This window comes from Enhydra lutris, unplaced genomic scaffold, assembly GCF_002288905.1.
Source record: "Enhydra lutris kenyoni isolate GAN:26980312 unplaced genomic scaffold, ASM228890v2 scaffoldscaffold3, whole genome shotgun sequence".
Taxonomy (NCBI): Eukaryota; Metazoa; Chordata; class Mammalia; order Carnivora; family Mustelidae; genus Enhydra; species Enhydra lutris.
This window is the reverse complement of record NW_019154087.1, coordinates 46,001,990-46,020,093: the sequence shown is the minus strand read 5'-3', so window position 1 is coordinate 46,020,093 and position 18,104 is coordinate 46,001,990. Positions and strand designations below refer to the sequence as shown.

Genomic DNA, 18,104 nt, shown 5'->3' with positions numbered 1-18,104 from the left:
AAGGAGGGTTCCCCTTTCTCCGCATCCTCGCCAGCATCTGTCATTTCCTGACTTGTTAATTTTAGCCATTCTGACTGGTGTGAGGTGGTATCTCATTGTGATTTTGATTTGTATTTCCCTGATGCCGAGTGATGTGGAGCACTTTTTCATGTGTCTGTTGGCCATCTGGATGTCTTCTTTGCAGAAATGTCTGTTCATGTCTTCTGCCCATTTCTTGATTGGATTATTTGTTCTTTGGGTGTTGAGTTTGCTAAGTTCTTTATAGATTTTGGACACTAGCCCTTTATCTGATTTGTCATTTGCAAATATCTTCTCCCATTCTGTCAGTTGTCTTTTGGTTTTGTTAACTGTTTCCTTTGCTGTGCAAAAGCTTTTGATCTTGATAAAATCCCAATAGTTCATTTTTGCCCTTGCTTCCCTTACCTTTGGCGATGTTCCTACGAAGATGTTGCTGTGGCTGAGGTCGAAGAGGTTGTTGCCTGTGTTCTCCTCAAGGATTTGGATGGATTCCTTTCTCACATTGAGGTCCTTCATCCATTTTGAGTCTATTTTCGTGTGTGGTGTAAGGAAATGATCCAATTTCATTTTTCTGTATGTGGCTATCCAATTTTCCCAACACCATTTATTGAAGAGGCTGTCTTTTTTCCATTGGACATTCTTTCCTGCTTTGTCGAAGATTAGTTGACCATAGAGTTGAGGGTCTATTTCTGGGCTCTCTATTCTGTTCCATTGATCTATGTGTCTGTTTTTGTGCCAGTACCATGCTGTCTTGATGATGACAGCTTTGTAATAGAGCTTGAAGTCCGGAATTGTGATGCCACCAACGGTGACTTTCTTTTTCAACAGTCCTCTGGCTAATCAAGGTCTTTTCTTGTTCCATATCAATTTTAGGATTATTTGTTCCATTTCTTTGAAAAAAATGGATGGTACTTTGATAGGAATTGCATTAAATGTGTAGATTGCTGGGGCGCCTGGGTGGCTCAGTGGGTTAAGCCGCTGCCTTCGGCTCAGGTCATGATCTCAGGATCCTGGGATCGAGTCCCACATCGGGCTCTCTGCTTAGCAGGAAGCCTGCTTCCTCCTCTCTCTCTCTCTCTCTCTGCCTGCCTCTCCGTCTACTTGTGATCTCTCTCTGTCGAATAAATAAAAAAAAAAAAAATATAAAAAAAAAAATGTGTAGATTGCTTTAGGTAGCATAGACATTTTCACAATATTTATTCTTCCAATCCAGGAGCATGGAACATTTTTCCATTTCTTCGTGTCTTCCTCAATTTCTTTCATGAGTACTTTATAGTTTTCTGAGCATAGATTCTTAGTCTCTTTGGTTAGGTTTATTCCTAGGTATCTTATAGTTTTGGGTGCAATTGTAAGTGGGATTGACTCCATAATTTCTCTTTCTTCTGTCTTGTTGTTGGTGTAGAGAAATGCAACTGATTTCTGTGCATTGATTTTATATCCTGACACTTTACTGAATTCCTGTACAAGTTCTAGCAGTTTTGGAGTGGAGTCTTTTGGGTTTTCCACATATAGGAGATACTGTATAATTTTTATGTGTATAAAATTTTAGAGGCAAAACAAAGAAACAGAAAGTAAATCAGTAATTGCCCAGAACCAGAAGTAAGAGAAAACTGATGTCAAAAAGTCAAGAGGGAATTTTTTGGAGTGATGGAAATATTCTACATCTTGATTCTGATGGTGGTCATACAGGTGTATATAGCTGTTAAAACTGTATACATATATAACTGTATGCTTAAAATATGTGTATATTATTGTATGTAAATATTACTTCAATAAAGTTGATTAAATAAAAAAATAATTTAAAAGGACAGGCAGTTAAAGGAGGAGGACACATGGGAACCAGGATACGAAGTAAAACAGAAGTGAACAGCAAATGGCATGAGATATTACACAAGGACAACAAAAGTGCTAACTTGAGGCCGGAATGGATTCTTGAGAACCTTCCAGTGAAATCCCAGCTTTCATCACACCAATTATGTCATTGCCTCTATCAATGCTTGCTAATTCTTCTTTCATGCTGGTAATCAGTTTGTTCCCTATAAGTTGAAATGTTATATGTCTGCCCTCCCCCCATAAAAGTGTGTTTTCTATCACATTACATTGGGTTTTTTTCTTCCAGGGAACTTAGCAATCTGAAATCTACTTTGATTATGTATTTGCTTAATGGTTTATTATCTGTCTGCTTCCTTTAGTTAATAATCACTGTAAGATAGAGATCTTTCCTAACTCATTTGTCACTCTGTCTCTTGTACTTAGCATGGGATCTTGCTTATTGAAGACACTCAATGACTAATCACTGAATGAATGGACAAATGAAAATGTAGTAAGCAAATAATAAATACCCAGTGTTTGCTCTTGTTTTTCCCTGAAATTTTCTTTTCCTAAAGTTCTTTCTTTCTTTTTTTTACCTAATTTTTACAGGTACTTCTATTGTGACTGTGAAAGCTGTTGCTGCTGACCCAATACAAGACAGCATTAAATATTCCGTTTTTAGTGGAAATGAAGATGGAGTTTTCTCCCTGTGCTCCAACTCAGGTGATCCTTTTCTCTCTTGTAACAGCTTTTTTTCCTGCTGAATTTAATGTTACTAGTAAGAAATACTTCTGCAAAGGAAACTCAAAATTTGAAAGATAGAAAAATTAGAGATAATTTAAAAGATAAAGAAGAAACAATTTTTTATGGTAGCTGTGGAGAAAGTATGGGAAATTAGGACTACTTATTTGTTTACATGTACTTGCTAAGAATCCTGTTCTTCACATTTCCAAATTAGGCAGTACCTAGCCTACCCTTTGAATTTTTGAAGATAAACTGGTTTCTACTTATAATTCACTCATCTATTTGGGAAAATGGGAGCTATAGGAGGGAGACCATCAATACTGAGTTTGAATTGAAAATAACCACACATGTCTAGCCATAGGGCATTTTCATCACGAGATTTTTCTAATTCGCCACTGAATGTCAACAATGCAACAAAAAAGGACAGCTGGAGAGGTTTCTATGTGGTGGTAAAGAAATTACTTCCAAATACAGCATGTATTAAATTTAACTTTAATAAGACCATTATTGTGTTTTAAATGAATACCAGTTGATTATTTGAAACATACTTTTTTGACTAACAACTATGTAGTAGATACATATCTACTGTTGCATTGTCAAACCTCAAGAAGAATGTTTTTAATAATTTCTGTATTACCATACAACTGCCTTATGTAATCTGTACTACATGCACATGGGAAAAATTGAGAGGAACTTGTTTCTTAAGCAAAGGCTGCCTCATCCTGGGTAGTGTTACGACTCTTTGGTCCGTGCCATCTTTGGTCGGCAGCCTTTCTGAGGTAGCCTGCTAGCTCTTCATCTCTTGGCTCCATCGTTTAGTTAGAGGGTGGTGCAGGAAGCTTGTTGACTAGAGAGCCATTTGTGAACATCACCCAACCTTAAGCTTCTAACAGTCTACCTGTCTGAAGGTCCTAGGAAAGGAAATGAGATTAGAACGTTTAGAAAGAAGGAGAGTAGCAGAGTTTGTACAATTTTTCAGGCTACTCCCATCCTTCTGCCACCTCACCCTTAACATGGCCCAGGCTTGGTCTTATTTTTTCTGGAGTCTCTAATGAAAATTCAGGTAAAATATGCCTAGGGTTAGTCCAAAGAGACTCTCCACTTTACAATTAAATATTTATGTTGAAATTTATTTCACAAGTTTGTTGTGAAACAGCTGCAAGATGATATGCTAAAATGTAGAAAACTCTTTAATGGACATGTCTGTGCCATCCATCTCCAGAGATAAGACATTACTAGAACCTCAGGAATTCCCTGTGTATCCCTCCCCATCATGTCTCTCTTCTTTGACCCAAGGCAATCTATAACCAGTCATCTGAATTTGGCTTTGATCGCTGCCTTTCTTTCTTGATAATTTTCCAACTGTGTCTGAATCTCTAAATGATGTGTTATGTCCTTTTACCTTGACTTAAAGATCATGATAGAATCCTGCTAATGTCCTCCCATCTATGACTTGATTATTTTGCTCAACATTTTGACTGTGGTTTGTAGTTCCTAAGCCTAGGCACGCGTTAAAGAGGAATACAAAGAAGGTACGTACCTGCTGCCAAGGTTATAAACCAGAACACAGTCATTATCATCCATGTTCCCTTTGAGCCCTTTTCCGATCGCTTCCTTTCTGTCCGTTGCTGCAGGCTGACTCATGTCCCCACTTCAGGGATAATCATTCCCTTGTGACTTATCATAAATGCATTTCTGTACAATAAAACTGTTCAATTTGGTTTATTTCTGAATTTTATGTAAACGGATTCATTGTCTGTGTTATTTTATTGGGATTCAATTCTTTTTATTCAAAATTAGAATCTTTCATGTTAATGCATGCAGATGGGTCTCTTTCATTTTCAGTTGTTTATGGCCTTCTGTTTTAAGTCTGTGTCACAACTTATTTATCCATTCCGCCATTGACGGACAGTGAGGTTTTCCTGTCTGGGGATATAATAACAAGCTCTGTGAGGAACAACCTCATACGTGTCTTCTGGTGCATATGTGAGGAGTTCTCCAGGCCCCAGAGTCTAGGCTGGGCGTATACATCAGAGGATACATATGTTCAACATTACAGATAGTGCCAAATTGTTTTATGAAGTGGTTTGTCCCACTTTACATTCCACCAGCCCTGAATGAGAGCTATCAAGGTTGTTTACGCCCTATTTTCTATTGCCAATCTGGTGGGTGTGAAATGGTATCTTGTTGTGGTTGTAGTTTGCATTTCTTTATTACTAATGAATGTGAGTATTTTTTTCACAGTGTATTGGCCATTCTTGTTTTCTCCCATGTGAAATGCATATTGATACACTTTGTCTATTTTTTCTGTGGGTTGTTCGTGTTTCTCTTTCTGAAGTGTAAGGATTTTTAATATATTTCACTAGCATTTCTCCTTTTTCTGTTTTTTGTTGCAAATATTGTTTAGTTTGTGACTTGTCTTTCACTCTTTTACTGGTACATTTTTATTTTGAGGGGTTAGAATTAATCAGTCTTTTACTTTATGATTTTCCCATCTTGTAAGTGAAGAAACTCTTCCCTATCCTGAGATCAAGAAAATACTGTTACATTGTCTTTTAAAAGTTTTAATAGTTTTCCTTTGTTTCATGTTTACATCTATAGTGCATCTAGAATTTATTTTCCTCTTTTTGATAAGTAAAACATTCTCTTTTTCTTCTTCTTCTTCTTTTTTTTTAAAGAAGATTACCAGTAATTCCAGTGGCAATAACCTTCACCTGTGACTTGAAATACCCCCACTTGTCATATGTTGTTTCCATAACTCTACAGGATCCTTGATTCCTTTGCATTCACCTCTTTGCCTATACGCACACCAATACCACACTTCTTCAATCACATAGACTTTATAATCAGTCTTCATACCAAGGAAGCAGCCCCATTCTCATATTCTTCATGAGTTTATTAGCTGTTATTGACTCCTTCACTAATATGAATCATTGAATCCACTTGCCGTGTTTTCACACACACATGCACACACATATGCACACACACATATGCACATACATACGTACATACACACAAGCGTGCGCACACACCTATGCCTATTGGGATTTTTTTTCCCAAGGAAAAGAGATTTATTCATAAGTCTTTGGGTGATATGCGCGCTATTCACACCTTGCATGCATGAAAACAAGCTAATCATGACATGCACATTTGATTTCAGGTGAAACCTCACTCTAATTAGCAAAGAAAATGTCCAAAACAATTGCATGGCCTCAATCTAGAATTTAAGTAATTAAGTCATCAGGCCAAATTATCATTCTCTCAAAGCCCTGTACAGCAGTGCATTTTAACTAATAATCATCTACAAAACTCTTCTTTTCTTTTTAACTGTGATAAGAACATTTCACATGATATCTACACTCTCAGCAAAATTAAAAGTGTGTGCAGTACAGTACTGCCAACTCTAGAGACAGTGTTGTCCAGCAGGTTTCTAGAACTTAGGCATCTTGCCTAACTGAAACTTCATACCCACTGAACAGCACCTCCATTGGCATTGCCCCTCCCCCATGGCACCTGGCAACCACATTCTATTCCCTGCCTCTAGGAGTTTGACTGTTTTAGATACATCATGTAAGTGGAAGCATGCCATATTTATGTTTCTGTGACTGGCTTATTCCGCTCAACTTAGTGTCCTCAGGGTTCATCTATGTTTTCACATATGGTGGGATTCTCTCTGTGGAGACTGAATAATTTGCCATTGTATGCAAACATGACACTTTCTTTGTCTATTTATCCATCAACAGACGTTTAGGTTACTAGAATTTTTTGTTAGAATTGTATTAATTCTGGGGCGCCTGGGTGGCTCAGTGAGTTAAGCCTCTGCCTTCGGCTCAGGTCATGGTCTCAGGGTCCTGAGATCGAGCCCCGCGTCAGGCTCTCTGCTCAGCGGGGAGCCTGCTTCTTCCTCTCTCTCTGCCTGCCTCTCTACCTACTTGTGATCTCTCTCTCTGTCAAATAAATAAACAAAATCTTTAAAAAAAAAAAAAGAATTGTATTAATTCTAAATATCAGTCCGGGGAAAGCCTGAATCTTTATAGTATTGTCTTCTAATTCAGGATGATATAGAAAATCACATCCATTGTTTCCTTAAGTATGTTTTAATAAAGTTTTAATTTTTTAATAGCCGGTTTGCACAGTTTTTGTTAGATGTCGTCTAAATCCTTTACACTTTTTCTTGCTAAAGTAAGCGAAAAAATGCTTTTTCAGACAGTGATATTAAGTAGACTTGAAATTGGCTTTTATAGTTTGATTTCATATCTGCAAACCTATAAACTCCTATTGATTCTAATCATTTTCTGAGCATTCAGCATATATGATCATTACCTAAAGATGACCATTTTCCCCTGTGTTTGCTGCAATTGTATAGCTATTTATCTTCTCTTAGTGGTTAGCCTAGCTATTTTAACATGTATCATTGAAGTCTAGCCTTGGTCAATAGCCTGCTCCTGAATAATACATGAGACTTCGAATTCTATATCTCCAGATATCCCTTTTTCAACCTATTTTTTAAAGATTTATTTATTTATTTATTTGACAGAGAGAGAGAGGTCACAAGTAGGCAGAGAGGCAGGCGGGGGGGTGGGGAAGCAGACTCCCTGCCCAGCAGAGAGCCTGACACAGGGCTCGATCCCAGGACCCTGAGACCATAACCTGAGCCGAAGGCAGAAGCTTAACTCACTGAGCCACCCAGGTGCCCCCTTTTTTCAATTTATAAGTTCTGGTGGGCCACAATTATATTTCATTTCAATTAGACTTTACTAATGTTTTTAAATAGATTTCTGTGCTTCTTTGCTAACTGTTCTATCTTACATATTAGACTTACCTCTTGTGTCATTTTCCTTCTACTTGAAGTATATCCTGTTGTGAGGGTCTATTGTAGTAAAACTTGTTCAGGATTCGATTGTCTAAAAATTATTTTATTTAGTTCTTGTTTTTAAAAAATATGTTTGCTGGTCTTAGAATTCTAAGTTTACAGTTTTTTTTTCTCTCATCACATTTAAGGTATTATCCCTCTGCTTTCTGGTTTCCAATTGTTGCATTAAGAAGTCAGCTGTTGGGGCACCTGGGTGGCTCAGTTGTTAAGCATCTGCCTTCAACTCTGGTCATGGTCCCAGCATCCTGGGATCAAGTCCCACATCGGGCTCCCTGCTGGAGGGAAGCCTGCTTCTCCCCACTCCCCCTGCTCATGTTCCATCTCTTACTGTGTGTCTCTCTGTCAAATAAATAGAATCTTTTTTTTTAAAGGAAGTTAGCTATTGATCTAAATACTGTTTATTTGTATCATTTTGGCACTTCCCCTTAGACAGGTATTGAGCCAGACACTCTTTACTACATCTCTTTTGCACATTTTTCATCTCCTTGTCCCATTCTCTTCAATCTAGGAAAATATATTTTTTATTTCCAGAAGTTCTCTTTGGTTCTTTGTCAACAATTCCTGGTCTTATAAAAAATTAATCTTTTTTAAAAAGTTAAGGTACAGTTGACACACAGTGTTACATTAGTTTCAGGTGTTAACATAGTGATTCAACAAGTTTATGTGTAATCCTACTCTTACCACAAGTGTAGCTACCATCTGTCATTGTACAACTTTATTATAGCATCAGTGACTATATTCCCTATGTTGCACCTTTTAACCCCCTGATTTATTCATTCCATAACTAGATGCCTGTAAAAAAGTAAACTCTTCTCCCTTGCTCATGTTTCTAAGCTTCCTTTTCATGCATTTAAACACGTGCAATAATTACACATCCTCTGTCCAATAATCCAGCATTTTAAGTCTTTGAAGATTTATTCAGCTTTCCATAGGTTTGCCCTCTCTCATCCATGGGTGCCTTGTTTCTCTGTGATTTTCATGCTTGTTACTTATGAGCTGCTCATTGTCCTTAAAACTTTTTCGCTGAGGGTTCTTTGAAGACTGGGTTGAATTTGTGCCCTTTAGAGAGGATTTGTTTTCCTTCTGCAGATCACCTGGGTATATCATCAAGCAAAGACTAGCCTAAATGTAATAACTGAGAGTTTTAAAAACATATAGCTGTGGTAGTATGGATACCATAAATTCAGGCTTAAGTTAATGAATTCAGAGCAGTGATTTTTTTTTGTTCCCTTCCAACCAACACCAAAGTCAAGAAAAGCAGGTTTCTGTGCATCCATTTTGAACTTGTTTTTGTTTTTTAAATATTGATCACTCATTTGGAGCATATGTAGTCTTTGGGTTCATAGCTTTGTTCTGGTTTTCCTATTAGACTCTTCAACCTTTTGTGGGTTCAGGCTTCTTCCCTTGTTTCTCATGCTCTATGCAGCTCTATGCTCTATGCCCTCTTGCTCTATGCAGCTATCTCAAGGAAGAAGGTTGTGTTAGACACCCTTGGAACAAAAGTGAGCTTTTAGTGCTTGCTTACCTCCCTGGATTACTGTTTTCAGTTCTTTTTGGTTCTCTGAGGATTCCTTACTAGTATACCAACTCAATCATGCATTTCAACACACACATAATTTATCAAGCATTTTATTGTTTTTGTTATGAGGTTTTCCATACCACTGTCAAGAAACCTTTTTAAAAACTTTTAATTATGATACTAAATTCATCATTCATGTCACCTTTGGCACATAATCTTCAAGCTTGTGTGTAAAGCTACCTAACATAGGTTTTATGAGTATATGTATTTTAAGCCATATACCAGTTAAAACAGAAAACTGGTGTGTATGATAAATCAACAAAGATCTTTAAGGTTGTGGTTACTCTTCTTCAGGGTAAAAATGTGAGAAAGCCATTTTATTACTTACTGAATAAGTAAGTTCTGATAAGAAGGATCTCTGAGGAGAACCGCATTTTCTGCCCATTTGTGCCAGTGTTTGCTCTGTCCCACAGTCCCAAACCAAAGGTTTATTTTTGTGTTCAAACACCTTGTCACATCAGCCTAAAAGAATCTACTACTCACTGTCTACACAAGCAAGAATGTTGGAGTTTTTCTCGTATTGTATAAGTAGATAACAAATGGTAGCATTCATCCCATGAATTTGGTAGGTTGACATAAAACAAAAATGATCGAACTTGCCATGTGACAAGGAAGTAGTTTCAGCAGGAGATAGTTTCAAAATTTTGGATAACATAAATATTTATCCCATTCTGCTTTCAGTATATTTCTATGCATGTGCTGAGTTTGTATTGGATTGAAATTACCTGCTTATGCTACCAAGCCGTTGAGCATTTGAAGAATCTTAAACTCATTTCGATGTGTATTTTGTTATTGGAGCAAAAGCTACATGTGTACAGATATGAGAAAGAAAAGAGCACAGCAACTTCATTCTCAAGTTATTCTAGAACTGGTGCGCTAATGCGTAAGAACGATCATGAAGTCGGTGCCCACGAGGCTTTTCCTGGAAGGAAAACGTGGACTTCTGCCCAGAGAGCCCAGTAGTTCTTGCACTCACTGGTGACAGTAAATCTTTGATACCGCTGAGAAAAAATATGCGTAGATCATCCCTGGTGAAAGTGGGTCTGGTCGGTGTGCCAGCCTTGAGTCATCTCACAGATGGCTTATTGTCTTTCCTACTTACACAACTTTCTCAGCATATGCCAATTATTATGCCAAAAATAAAAGCCAAACAAGCAAAGCATTAAAACTGCAGAGCCATTCCAAGTGCAGAATTCCAATTATCAAAGCCTAAACACAAGCCTTTTATTAAAAAATCCACTTTGATCTGCACTGTAATTGGCACACTTTCTACTAAGTGACACTGGCAATTTACGGTTGTGTTTCTAGGTTGTTTCTCTTTGGCTAGTAGTAACAGAACACGATAGCAAGCGGAGCACTCTGGTTGGTGGAGACAGAATGCTGGATGAGAGCTTGGACCTACCTCAGGCTGGGGCTCCTCTGCCATTTGGGGGTGCTGGCTTAGTCCTTGTTTCGCAGAGGTTTCTGGAGACCAGCTTGTTTAAGTACCAGCTCATCAAAATGCATCTCAAAGATTTTTCCAGCTACCGGTGGTTGTATCTATGCTAAATTTTCTGCCAGGGGTGTCAGTCACATCAGACTGTGACCCGCAAAAATAACCTGGGTTTCTGGATTGATAACTGATGACAATAAGTAAAAGTGAGCTTATGGAAATTTTACATTTTGCAGTATAATGAGTCCCTTATATGGAATATATTTAGTTGTTCTTAATAACAGAAGAGAAGCTATAAAAATCTCCCCAAAACCCTCAGTACTGAAGTTAGAACACTGGGGCAGTGCATGATTCCCATTAACATCCAGGTAAGTACACAGGAGCCTGACATTTTCTTGGATCAGAATGGTGGTCTGAGGAAACTGGTTCAGATAGAACAGTAAGAACTGTAGCTTCCAGGCCATATTTCCAGAAATAGCACAGGTTCTTTCACTGGAAGATCAAACTTTGATTAGCAACATGGCTATTAAAATGTTTTCCTTCTAAACGCAGAGCTTTTGTAGATATTAAATCCATACATGATGGTGGAAGGGCTGAGAAACATGGGTAGGACCCTGGAATCTATATCGTGTTCCTGCAGAGGAACATTCTAAATATGCACTAGAGAACTTTTCCCACAAGCCTACAAAGTCATTATTAATATCCCCATTTTCCAGAAGAGGAGGCTCAGCTCCATAGAACCTGAATGACTTACCCTGGGTAACATTTGTCGTGGAGGCGAGCCAAGTAATTTACCTAAACTGAGGGGCTGGGGCTAGGATTTTTACTTGATTTCAGGTGTCTCAAACTCCCAACCAGTGTTCATTCAGTGAATCTCTATTTGATGGAATTTCTGACAGTGAGAGTGACATACATAATAAGATAATAATAATAAATTCAGTAAGAAATTTGTCAGTAAAAGGGAGAACAAAAAGAACAGAAAGTCGAGAAGGAAATTAAGTCAGGGGAGGAATTTTCTTAATTTGGGGGAGAAACTCTTGCAAGGCATAAACCCCAAGAGTCAGTTTCCCTAACCTGTTTATACTTTGTATATGAGGGTGTAACATATATTAACAGATGCCCTGAGCTAGGCACTGGGGATGTGCGAATTGGTGTAAGAGATAGGAACCCATCCTCACCTTGTAAGCTTCTAGCACAAGAGGAAGAGCCAGTCTGAAACAGGTGAGCACAGTACATGCTGGTGCTCTGTGGCTCTGTTGTGGGCCTACTACAGTGACAGTAAGGGCTGACTGGTCTGGAAAGATCCCTGAGGAAGCACAGAAGTAGGGACCCTGTCAGGCAGATAGAAAAGCATGCATGGTGACTCTGACATGAGCATCTGAGGAATAGAACATTCATGAGTGTTCTGAACACAGCAGAGAGCAACGTGTGGAACGGCTGGAATGAGACTCTTGAGGCAGGAGAGGCCCAAGCATGTCGGACCTATGGAGGTTAAAAAACGCCGAACTTCATCATAATCACTGTGGAAAGCCGTGGAAAGGGTTTCTGCGGGACAGTGAGAAGTGCCCATTTTTATGATTCAGTTCAGAATGGGAACTGGATTACTAGGGAGACCAGAAGAGTGATGCCATGGGACAAGGTGGGAAAAGCCAGTGGCTCAGAGCAGGGCAGCAGCAGTGATGATGGAGGACGGAATCAAGAGATGTTTGAAAGGTAGACTTTGCAGACATGGGGATGGACTAAATATGGAGAGAGGAGGGTGATTTCAGAGACAGCTCCCACATTTCGGTTATTCCATAGTTTCTTTCCTCCTACATGTTGGAACCTTGCAAATATCCCCACATTCTCAACTTTTCTCTTAATGAGCCCAATTGGGAGGGAAGGGCGGCCAGCCAACGGGAGACTTTGAGGGACAGGTGAGCATGCGAGCGTACGAGTGAAAGGTGATTTGGAGCTTTTTAAACAGTGAGTACAGCATCATTTTATTTTTCTTTCTCCCTCGGAATCAAAATAGGAGAACTCACTGTGAAAGAACCCAAGTTTCTTGATTTTGAAGTCAGACAAGAAGTACGACTCATCGTTTTAGCAGAAAGTAGGAGGCACAGAGCCTATAGCAAAGTAGCAGTCTTGATACAAGATGTGAATGATAACATCCCCTGTTTTGAGCAAAACGTTTACAAAGTGTCCGTGTCTGAAGGCCAGTTCCACGGTGCTCACATCGTACAGGTAACAGAAATGAATTTTTGTGTATATGTATGTGTGAGTGTATGGGAATTATCATCAGTCTGCATCAAACTTTCTAGAGCGTTTTTCTAGGAAGTAAATTAAATGTGTCTAGGGCATGTAAATGTTTGGAGAACTGGATGAAACCTTTGTTCGAAGGAAGTCTGGAGTTTCTGAGATCACTCTTCCTCTCTTCATCCCATGCTGTTGGTGCCCACCTACTTTCTCTAGGGACTCTGCCCAGCACTACCAAGGAATCCACAAGGGCACAAAAATCAGCTCAGCCTATTGTAGGTACAATTCAGAGGGGAAGTCAGGAAAGTAAGCACAAAATTTAAATGCATATTAGTCATGTTAAATAGAAGTGCCCATTTAATGACATGAGGAAAAAGAGGAGACACAGACTCTTCCTGGAGGAAAAGCATAAAACTTTACAGAAGAACAGTATTTACACTTGGATATCTAGGGCAAGCAGGCACTAGCCCAATGGAGCTACAGCGAGACAAGCATGGATGGAGGCATGGACCCTTGGAAGGGCTCCCTGGGTTCGAAATGTGCAGATATTTCACGTGAAAGACACAGATCCACTGTTCCCGGTCCTCACCCCTTCTCAGCAAAGAGGCCTAAGGAAAAAGAAGATCTGTTTTTAAGGCAGTCTTATTCAGGTTCTACGACCCACTCACCCTTGATAGCCTCTCTTACCTGCTTCAGGACTGGGACCCAGTTCTACCTTTCCCTTCACAGTTGAATTGCTGCTTTGTCCTCAAGAACCTGGGCATTAGGAAACATGCAACCTCTTGGGAATCTGCCCAGGAAGTCCGTATAAAAACCCCTTCCTGCCCAACTCAGCAGCACACCAGAACATTCCCTCTGGCCTCTCTAACCCACTCCTGTGATCCTGTCCCTGATGATTACCCCAGTTCCTGTCTGGGTCAGTGGGGTCAGGGGGCCAGATGATGTGTTAGAATACCTCCTGGACGAGACCCTCCCACAATGCTCTACTGTTCGACTACCTCCACCTGCCTCTGGAGAGACACATCCTTTGACCTTCAGCCCAGTTCCAGATGCACAAATTCCCCTCTGTTGGTGCCGACAAGACCCCTCGGCCATCTTGGAGTTTTGGCTCTGTGCCCCCCGCACAGTCAGGATACTTAGGATTTCCTCTGCTGTCTTTGCAGACTCAGATTGTATGACAGGCCCCTAATCACTCCAGTTGCCAGTCTGTTCCAGCAATGCTCTGCCTTGATTTTGGTTTCAGCCGCTACTGAGAAGGGGAGGGCATTCACTTGCCTCATCTGTATCACTCTGCGCAGTGATACCTGTTTGGGCAGGGGCGGGGGTGGGGGTGGGGAGGGATGACAGGCCTCTAGGTCCCCTGTGGGGCCTGCTTTGTGACAGAGGACCCTGGCACCCTGGCCTTGTGCGTTGCACCTCTTCATTGTTCATGCTCACCTGGATAGAGCTAGAATGCTCCCTGTGGAACGCAAGAGGCAGAAGACACCATTAAAGCCCAGGTACAACAAGTGAGCAGGAGCCTGGCCCACCAGTGCCTCAAATTAGGTCAGACTTCAAGAAGGCTGAGTCAGGGGCAGATACAATGAACTTTGTTCTTCACATTTTTAGATTATTTAATTTTTTTTCTGGGAAACCAGAACTGCCATTTTCCCGTGTTCTCATCAGATACCAGGAAAGGGGAAGGTTCTGGAGTTCTAGCGCTTATGGTAGTTCTTGTTTTTGCTATCACACTGCCCGTTGTCCCCACTTTTGGTTACAACCCCGCCAACTTCTTTCAGGAACTGCCCATCCTCTGTCAGTGGCAGTCTTGCTGAGATTGTCAGTCAAGGTAGTGACGTGCCCTCTGTCCCCTGGCAGATGTCATCTGCCTCAGGATCCTGTAGGCTTTCTCTCCCCAGAATTTGAGACTCAATGGTAAGACACCAGCACAGAAGTGCATTAGAGCCAACTCATCTTGGTGGTCACAACTCAAAAGAAACTCTGCCCCTGGGTGGCCCAGGTTCTGGCTCACCCAGACACTATCTTTCTGATACATTTTTCCTGGTTAAGTTAGTCATAGTGGATATGTGCTGCTGGCACCCTAAAACCCCGACAGTCTACACCTCTTGGGAGACCTATTCTCAGTAACACTTTGAAGCAATGGCCCCGGGTGACATGATGGATTTTATTCTACCCAGATGCGCATGAGTAGCTTTCCCTAGTGACTTCAGAGGAACTGTGTCTAGCTGCCTTTCTTTACCAAGTAGCTGGTTTGTGTGCCCTTCTGATGAGGTCCTCGATGTCCCCACTTGGGCCACTCAGGATCCCCTGAGATCTGGCAACAGCATGAGGGATAGATTGAGAGCAGAGGGAGTTCAAGGCAAACACCCATCAGGACATTAGTACAGTCATCCAGGAGAGAGATGAGGGGAAGGTGAGGTCAGGCCAAAGCTGAGGGGCACAAAGGATAAAAATAAGTAGAAAAAAAATTTTAATTAATCGGTTAACTTATTCTTAAGCCAGATCTTGAAACCACAAATAGAATTAATTTTTAAAAAGATTTTATAAAATATTTTATTTATTGGGACACCTGGGTGGCTCAGTGAGTTAAGCCTCTGCCTTCGGCTCATGTCATGATCTCAGGGTCCTGGGATCGAGCCCCGCATCAGGCTCTCTGTTCAACAGGGAGCCTGCTTCCCCTTCCCCCTCTGCCTGCCTCGCTGCCTACTTGTCATCAATCTCTCTCTCTCTGATGAATAAATAAATAAATAAAATTAAAATAAAGATTTTATTTATTTATTTGACAGAGAGAGACACAGTGAGAGAGAGAGAGAACACAAGCAGGGGGGAGGGAGAAGGAGAAGCAGGATTCCCACAGAGTAGGGAGCCCAATATGGGACTTGATCCCAGGACCCTGGGATCATGACCTGAGCCAAAGGCAGATGCTTAACAACTGAACCACCCAGGTGTCCCTAATAGAATTAATTTTGGATTAAAATGTAATGCAGACTGAATAATACATCTCCATGGAGAGTGATGCAAGACTTTTGTCTCATTCTCAAGACTACTTTGATAATTTACTAAATAAGTCATCAGGGTCTAAATTTGTTAATGCTAAATCTAGGCTGTTTCACTAATTAAAAATCCTTCTAAAATGAGACTTTCAATAAGATATGAAAAAAATCCACGTATGGCCTATTTTATAGGCAATACTTTAAGCAGGGAAGAACAAATTAAAGACTATCATTCACTATATAGAGATTTCTTTTCTTTTCTGGTACTGGCATGAATCTAAATACAGTTGGAAATCTATTCAAGCGAATTAGAATTTTTTCAAGTCCAGTACCTCATTTTATTGTACTTTATGTTATTGCGCTTCACAGATATTGCATTCTTTTTTACAAATCAAAGATCTATGGCGAGAATGCATCCAGCAAGTCTGTTGCCACCATTTCTCCAAGAGCATTTGCTCACTTTGTATCTGTGGCTCAGTTTGGTAATTCCTGCAGTATTCATACTTTTTCGTTATTATTCTATTTGTGATGGTGTTGGTGATCAGTGGTTTCTTGAGATGGAATCTATACCTGGTGAAGATGCTGCGAAAATCTTTGAAATGAGAGCAAAGGATCTAGAATATTCCATAAACTTAGTTGATAAAGCAGCAGCAGCAGGGTGTGAGAGGACTAGCTCCAATTTTGAAAGAAGCTCTCCTGTGGGTAAAATGATACCAAACAGCAACACACGCTACGGACAAGTCGTTCATGAAAGGAACAGGCAATCAGTGTGGCAAACTTCACAGCTGTCTTATTTTGAAAAATTGCCAAAGCCACCCCAACCTTCAGCAGCCACCTCCATGGTCTTCAGGAGCCACCAACATCAAGGCAAGACCCTTAGGTCATGACTCGCTGAAAGCTCAGATGATGGTTAGCACTTTGTAGCAATTGAGTATTTTTAAATTAAGGGTTTTTTTGTTTTTGTTTTTGTTTTTGTTTTTGTTTTAGATATAAGGTGATGCTGTTGCATACTTAATAGACGACAGTATAGTGTAAAAACTTTTATATGCCCTGGGAAACAAAAAAAAAAAAATTCATTCGACTTGCTTTATTACAATATTTGTTTGATTTTGGTGGTCTGCTACTGAATCCGCAGTATCTCTGAGGTATCTCTGTATTTTTGCCTCTTGCTTAAAACTAGTTCAAAACATGCGCGATGCCTACAGAAAGTTAATTGGAAGTCCTTTCAATGAGCCTGCGGAACACTTTGTGCACCTATTACCTGCTATATTATAAATGTAAGCCTTAGTCATTTGTTGCCATTCCTCTGGTCATTGTTTCTAAAGGGTGTTTGGCAAAATCCGTGATTCTTTCATCGTACATTTGTCTGAAAAAGAGTCTTAACCCATCTCACAGAGTCAGTCCTTATCTAACAGAAGAGTGGCTTCCTCACAGGTATTTGCTACAGACCCGGACAGTGGGATGAACGGCCTGATTGAGTACTCCATTGTCTCCGGCAACCAAGGGGAAGCATTCCACATTGACGCGTGGAGTGGTGTGGTCACAGCAAACGCAGTTCTAGATTACGAGCTCACCAGCTACTACAGGTCTGTCCCAGATTCAGATCCATTCGCTCTGTATTCTGTTTGTTTCGGACAAAATTGTTATAAACTATTGCTTTGGCCAAGCCTTTCTGCTGTGTAAGCTTTGTTGTAAAATGTGTTGCCCTTTGATCCAGCGTATGGTCACTCTTTCCATACACTAAAAGAGTCTTAGGAAGTATTTGCTATTTGGAAAAGGTGACTACACTAGAACATTAGGGGCCCTTGTAGTTCTTAGCTTCTATGAGTTTTTGATGCTATTAAGTACTAAATGAGAGACATAAAAAAGGACAGTATTTGCAAAATGCCTACTGAACAACAGACCACTCTGCAACTGTTTGTTCTTGTTTTTAAAAATAGTGAAGTCTGAGTGACATTTCTCTTTTTAATTCTTTACTCAGTTTCGTGGACAAAAGTACAACCTTGTCATCAGGTCCTTATTGCACTACCGTGTTCTGACAGGAATGATCTGTTGAAGCACACATTCAACACTAAATATATTTTGTCTAGAGTTTAAGGTGTCCAGAAGTATGTGGAATTCTACAAGACAGAGAACAGTGGTGTTGCAGGTCTTCCAGTTATTTTAAAAAGTCAGCACTACAGAAGTCTAGCTATACATACAGATGTATTTATAGCATCATGGTCTGTAAAAGAAAGAGGAAAAGACTCTAAGGAACGAAACATATCCGGGAGCGGGGATTACTTCAAATATGGTGGCCCAGCCTTCCATCGACTACCACCACCCTTTGACGAGAGAACGTGGTTTCTCTGTGAGGGCCCCTGAGGAGAGAGCCCTAGCTGTAGGGGCGAGGTGGGGAAACAACAAGGTCCACGC

At 40.2% G+C, this 18,104-nt stretch overlaps 1 protein-coding gene across 1 annotated transcript in view; it reads left to right on the top strand.

Moving 5' to 3' along the window:
- Positions 1-18,104, top strand: part of LOC111157779 (dachsous cadherin-related 2) — a 264,672-nt gene that overhangs the window by 230,175 nt on the left and 16,393 nt on the right. Inside the window, exons 14-16 of the mRNA XM_022519410.1 lie at positions 2,440-2,553; positions 12,473-12,684; positions 17,124-17,275. Of these exons, the coding sequence (XP_022375118.1) occupies positions 2,440-2,553; positions 12,473-12,684; positions 17,124-17,275 (478 nt within the window). The remainder of the gene's footprint in view (positions 1-2,439; positions 2,554-12,472; positions 12,685-17,123; positions 17,276-18,104) is intronic.